This window comes from Myotis brandtii, unplaced genomic scaffold (assembly GCF_000412655.1).
Source record: "Myotis brandtii unplaced genomic scaffold, ASM41265v1 scaffold760, whole genome shotgun sequence".
In the NCBI taxonomy this organism is placed as follows: Eukaryota; Metazoa; Chordata; class Mammalia; order Chiroptera; family Vespertilionidae; genus Myotis; species Myotis brandtii.
In genome coordinates, this window is record NW_005371038.1 from 1,226,223 (window position 1) to 1,232,315 (window position 6,093).

Consider the following 6,093-nt stretch of genomic DNA (forward strand, 5'->3'; position numbering starts at 1 on the left):
TGAAAAGGCAGCCCACTGTATGGGACAACATATTTGGCAATGATACATCTGATAAAGAGTTAATATCCAAATATATATGTGGTCATTGCCATTGTATTTTCATATTTATGATTTCCCCCTCTTATTCTTAAAGAAATTCCCTTAACATTTCTTGTAATACTGGTTTGGTAGTCATGAACTTCTTAAGGTTTTTCTTGTCTGGGAAGTTCTTTATCTCCCCTTTGATTCTAAATGTTAGCCTTGCTGGTTACTATTTATTGTTTAGTAGCATGTTATTTAGTCTCCATGTGCTTGTCTGTTTTTTCAGTTTTCTTCTTATAATGGATTTCTAGCTATTAGGGAAGATTGTAGGATTTCCAAGCATTGTTATCTGACTGCTTCCAGGACACAGATGGAAGATTTTTTCTATAAAACTGGTTAATGGTCTGGAGGGCTGAAAGCCTCAAAAGAAGATTCTCATCTCCAGAGGGTTCAGAATACAGATGACAATAGGAGGCCCCAGTTGGCCCCTCACCCAGTTGGGTCTTGGCAGTAGGCATGATGGGATGGATCCTTGGGGATTAGAAAGCTGTGTGCTCCCAGGAGCAATTGGAAGGGGTTCCTGCCAATCTGGACAGAGGAACTGGAGGTTCACGTGTGAACCTACAGCACTTGTGACCTACCACAACCTTTCTTCCTGCCAGGTCCCCTCTCCATGGAACAGTGCAGACCCAATACGGAGATAGTGGCCACTAGAATGTCTTAACAAAACCATCTTTATTCATAATTGACACACAGTGCCCCAAAGGTGCTGCTCCTACCCCCAAACCCAGGCCCACCCCCACCCTAACGGTCCTGCCTTCCATCCCTATTTCTCATGTGAGTAGAACAGCCAGGATCATCCCTGGGGGCAGCCAGGGACTGCCCTGGGATGAGGAGCAGCCCTTGGCTCCACTGGGGGACAGCCAGGTCACAGGAAGCACGCCCCGCAGGTGGCTGGCAGTGGGAGGGACACCCACTGCTCCCTACTGGCTGCAGTGTCACTTATTACTCCTCCCTGTGACAGCCAGGTCACACTTTTTCTTTTGAGGCTGTGAGGCGCAAACCAGCTCCAGAGCCAGTACTGGCCTCCCACAGACCCCTAGGTTGGCCCCTGGGCGGGGGGTCTTCTCAGCATGGGCTGGGCCTCCCGCCAGAGCACGCTTCCGAGATTTGGAAGCTGCAGGTGAAGCTCGGGTGAGACCTAGTGTCTGAAAGAACTGGGACTGGGCAGCGCCCCGGGGCCCCCGACCTCCAGGGCAGGCAAGGCCCGAGGCAGGGACAGGACTCAGAGAGAGCCCACAGGGCAGCAGGCTATTAGGAGAGCCCAAGAGGAAGGCCAAGCTGGGGAGGTCCTCCTCATCCTCACTGGACCTGTCTGGCTCAAGAGTCTCCCTGACAAGAGAGGCCTCTCTGGGGACGCAGGCCTCCCTGGATCCCAGTGCACAGTCAGCAGGCCCGTGGCCCTGGGGAGCAGAGGGGGGGCATCGAGCACAGAATGGTGGGTGCTCCTGATGCCCCGTAGAGACAGCGGAAGCCTGGGGCCTGGGCCGGTGGGCGCCTGCTGGGCCGCGCCTTTGCTGGTCCTTGAAGTCAGTCTCTGGTGGGCAGGCTTTGTCACTGACCCCCAGCTGGGGACCACGGTCACACCTCTGGGCATCTTGGCCGATCTCAGACTCAGAAGAACTTGCGTTCAACAGGGGAGCACCGTGACTCGGGGGGGCCTGCACGCCCCCCTCCTTGGAGGCCAGGACTCGCTTCTCTACCAGCTGGGAGGAAGAAGGGACAGTGAGCTGGCGCTGCTCACGTGTGTGAGAGGAGGGGGAGTGTGGGTGATAGGACAATGGTACTGGGGGGAGGAGGGGGGAGGTGATACCATGACTCAAATCCATGACAGTTATGTGGCTCTCCTCTGTCCCCTATGCCATATTCCCAGCTTGGTGTCCCCTCCCCTTCTGGGCTCCCACCCCCTCCTCTCTGTTGTCCTCTCCTTCTTGTTGTCCTGCCCTGCTCCCACCCAGGGCTGGCCCCTCGGTGCCTACAGGCAGGGGTGGCGTGGACAGAGGCCTGTGTGTCCTGGTTCTGGGTTGCCCCCTGCCCTGGTTTACCTGAGTGCACCCTCCCCTGGCTCTCCTGAACCCCCAATCTACCTGGAGCTCCTCCCTCCTTGACTCACCAGGGCCAGTCCCTCCTCTAACTCCCCTGGGGTCCCTGGGTGCTATGGCTCACTTGGGGTCCCCCTTCCATCTCCCTAAGGTCCCACCCTCCCCTGGCTCACCTGGGCAGCAGTGAGCCCTTCCTCCTGCTCCAACTCCTCAGCTAGGGCCAAGGGATCCTGCTGTGTGTCTGGGGAAATTATTTGTTCCATGAATTGGGGGTGAATGACCGCCTCCACCTGGGACAGAAGGAAGCGGCTGTGAGCCCCTTGGCAGGGAGCAAACTGGGAGTCAGCAGGGCCTGGAGCACAAGTGGGAAAGCCAAGACCCACCCGTCCTTCTGCTCAGGCGGGTGTTTTACTCCATCATGGTCATCAGGTGCACACACACACACACACACACACACACACACACAGAAACACATACATGCACAAACACACACGGGCACACCCACATTAACACAGCACACACACCACACACACACAAAGCGCACACATGCACACAGACACACACACTCTCACGTGCCCAGCTCAGGAACAAAGAGCAGAGCCCAATCCCATCAGCCTGGGAGAACCCGGGTCTGGGTGCTGCAGTACCACCCTCTGGGATCTTATAGACCCAGAGCTGCCAGCCAGCCCACCTGGGTGACAAAGTCTTCCTGGGAGCACAGCTGGTCCAGGTAGCTCAGGAGACCCTCGTCCTGCAGCCACTCCTTTACTTCATCCTCCCATCCTCCACCTGGCGCCTCTGTGGCTGAGTGCGGCAGGCCCAGCAGATTGTCCATGATGTCCATGTACTCTCTCACCGCCTCCGGGGGGATCTCACTGGGTGACTTGGTCTCCTGGGGCCGTTGGTGTCTTCGGATGTGCTGGGCACTGGGTAAGGCCTTCCTGGGAGTGCGCGCTGGGCAGAGAGGGAAGAGGAGGGAGCGTGAGGGGATAAAGCTCCCACCTCAGGAGCATGCGATGCTGAGGGCAGTGTGTGGGTGTGGCTGGATTGGGGCCACCTGAAGCCTGGTGACTACTAGTATGTGAGGAGAGAGGACAGGGAGAGTATCCAAGAGAGTCATGTGTGAGGACGTGTGGAGCCACCGAATCTCCAAGGGGCCCCGCAGCCAGCCCGCTTCTCAGCAGGCTTCATGTGGGGCCTTTGACAGGGAGCAGGGAGAGGGGATGAGAAAGTGGACCAGGTCCAGACCCCTTGGTGACAAAGGACCAGAGGCCCGGCTCTCAGGGCTGTTTCCCTTGAAAGACCAAAGCCCCCCTGAAGGCGAAGGGCCCATGTGGGTGGGACAGTGGCCTGCCCTAGGCCCTGTTGCCTTTGGCCATGAGCTCCTGTGGGAACGTGCTGGCCTACCTGGCTGCCCGCCCACCACTGGGGCTGGGGGCCCCCGAGGATCAGGTCTCGGTGGGGCAGGAGGGGGCTGGGTGTGCGCCCCCTTCTTCAACTCCAACTTCTGAATCTGCATCTGCTCCTCCGCCTCAAACTCCATGAACCTGGGGGTGAGGGGGGCACAGCTGTGCTAAGAAGGAGGCCCCCGGGAGCCCAGAAAGGCAGCAGCGGGTGGAGGGATGGGAGAGCCAGGGCCTTGGGGCTGTCAGGGCCCGGACACTGGGGAGGCAGGAGGCTGGCTGAGCACATTCCTGCACAGCCCCTCTGGCTGGAGTCTGCCCACGGGGCGGGCACCTCCCCCAGCCTGTCCTGAGCCTTCATGTCCAGCCCAGGACGGGTCAGCGTCAGAGGAGGGGGGAGCTCCCGGGAGGTGGGACAGAAGCACCCACGCTCTGAAGCTGAGGGAGAGGCTTCCCCAGGAGAGAAGGGCCTCTGGGCTGTGGGGACCCTGTGCTGAGTGACACCCTCCCACCACCCTCCTCTCTGATACCTCACAGCTGGACCCTGCCCCACAGGCAGCCCCCTACACACACACAGCTGTGGGGACCAAGGACCCTGACTCACTTTTCTGCCATCTCATAATAGATCATCCGGTCAAAGTTGCTCTTGCGCTGCCATTCCTGCATGGCCCGCCACATTCCCTCCTCCAGCGTCATGGTGGGCCTCAGGCGGGACAGGGACCGAAGCACCGGGCTGTAATGCCTCAGGGTCAGTCATGGCTGCAGCCTGGCCTGCACCCGCCTGCCCACCCCAGCTCAGTGGCGCCAGGTTCCCACCCCCACCCGGCAGGACTGAGCGCCGGCAGGTGAGGGAGGAGGCCTCTGTGTGCAAAGACAAGCCTTCCAGCTGCAGTTGTCACGGCCTCACATTCACACCAGCCCGGGAACTGGGACTGGAGGCTGACCCTGCACTCGCACCCATCGCTGGGACACTCGGGCCATGGAGCGCTTCCTCGTCAAGACTGCCCTTTCACAACAATAACCCTGTCCTCAGGGAGACGCGGCCTGCGCCAGGCAGCCTGCTGACACGTCTCAGGTTAGCACAGACCATTAGACCAAGGAGCCTTCTCCACATCCTCAGAATTAGGTAGAATTGTCTGGTCATGAGGGGCTTGAGGGCGCGAGGAGCTGCCTCTCATGGTTCCATCTCTAGGAGGAGGATCAGGGCTCAGGGCGGTGAGCTCAGTTGCGGTAAAGCACCAGTGAGGAAGCCATACATGCGGTGGGTGATGCGTGTGGCGAAGAATGTGCCTTCTGAGAGCAGGGACCCCACCCTCAACCTTCCCGCCAGCATCCCGGGATCAGCCCGCCTGCAGGTCCCTCCCAGCTCCTCTGATGTGAAAGCTACAGTTGCGCCCCATGCCCTGCCCAGTGCACTCACATGAGGAAGCAGCAAAGAGCTTCCGCATCAGGACTCTGGGGAAGGTGCCTCCGGGCCAGGGCCTTGAAGCGCTGCCAACGGCGGAAATTTTTGTACACACTGTTGGGGTTACAGGAATCATCCGGCGAGGTCTTGGACTGGGAGGTGGCCAGGCCACCCTTCCTCGAAGCCCCAGCATTCACAGAGGGGACGATGGGGGCCAGCTGGGCAGCTGGTGGTGGAGCTTGAGGAGGAAGGCCGGGACACCAGCCTCCATCGCCGGCCTGGGTGCCCCCAAAAGCCGAGGCGGGCATAATCGTCTCCACCGCAGAGGCTTCCAAGAAGAGGGGTGCAGGGCACACAGCACCCCCACAGATGGCCCCTGGAGCATTCCAGTTGGGTGGGGCCTGAGTCAGGACAATGGTCTGAGCCTGGGAGGGCTGTGGTCGTCCCCCTTCTGACCTCACCTGGTCCATGATGTTACAAGCCCCAGGCCCAACGGGGCCTTGACCAGCATCTCCTGCCACCAAAGGTGTCCTGGGCAAAGCAGGCAGCACCAGGGGGCGGCCAGGAGGGAATGACGGGGTCCTGAGGGGCGGCAGGTGCTGCTCCCCAGGGGGCTGGTGTGCGGGGCCAGTAGTGGGCGGGGGAAAGGGCTGTGCCGTGAAAGGAGTCATGGAGGCACCAGGCTTCAGGGTCACATCCGCTCCCAGCACTGCAGATGCTGTTGAGACAAAGGAAAGGGTGAAGGGAGGAGGAGAACCAGCAAACAGCACTGAGGCGCTCTGGGCCCCCTGTAGCCACTGGGGAATCAGAGCAGTGAGTCTCACAGGGGAGGACCATTGGGATGGGCAAACTGCGGAGGTGGCAGATGTCCTCAGGTCATTGTCACGCTCTGACCTCCAGTTGGGAATTACTCCACTGGAGAGCTTGGACCCCATCACCAAGGCTCCCTGACCACTGTTTACAAGAAGAAACGGCCCCAGCCAGCGCTGACCCTGAGAGCCGCCCTACGGATTCCCTGGCACCGACCCTGCCAGCCTCAGGGCATGGCCCTGGGCAGCAGTCTGCTCTGGGGGCAACGACCCCAGGCAGACCCACTCCGGTAGTGACCTTCTCCAAGGTAAGTTCTAGGCACCCAAAGGGCCTCTGAGAACAGGCCGTGTCT

General features: G+C 59.8%; 1 protein-coding gene across 1 annotated transcript in view; it reads right to left on the reverse strand.

Annotated features, from left to right (window-relative positions):
* Positions 1-1,019: 1,019 nt before the first annotated feature.
* Positions 1,020-6,093, reverse strand: part of LOC102246612 (NUT family member 2G) — a 6,783-nt gene continuing 1,709 nt past the window's right edge. The window contains exons 2-7 of the mRNA XM_005883100.2: positions 4,947-5,649; positions 4,131-4,259; positions 3,531-3,670; positions 2,815-3,077; positions 2,297-2,413; positions 1,020-1,787 (exon numbers count right to left, since the gene is read on the reverse strand). Coding sequence (XP_005883162.1) covers positions 1,020-1,787; positions 2,297-2,413; positions 2,815-3,077; positions 3,531-3,670; positions 4,131-4,259; positions 4,947-5,649 — 2,120 coding nt within the window. The remainder of the gene's footprint in view (positions 1,788-2,296; positions 2,414-2,814; positions 3,078-3,530; positions 3,671-4,130; positions 4,260-4,946; positions 5,650-6,093) is intronic.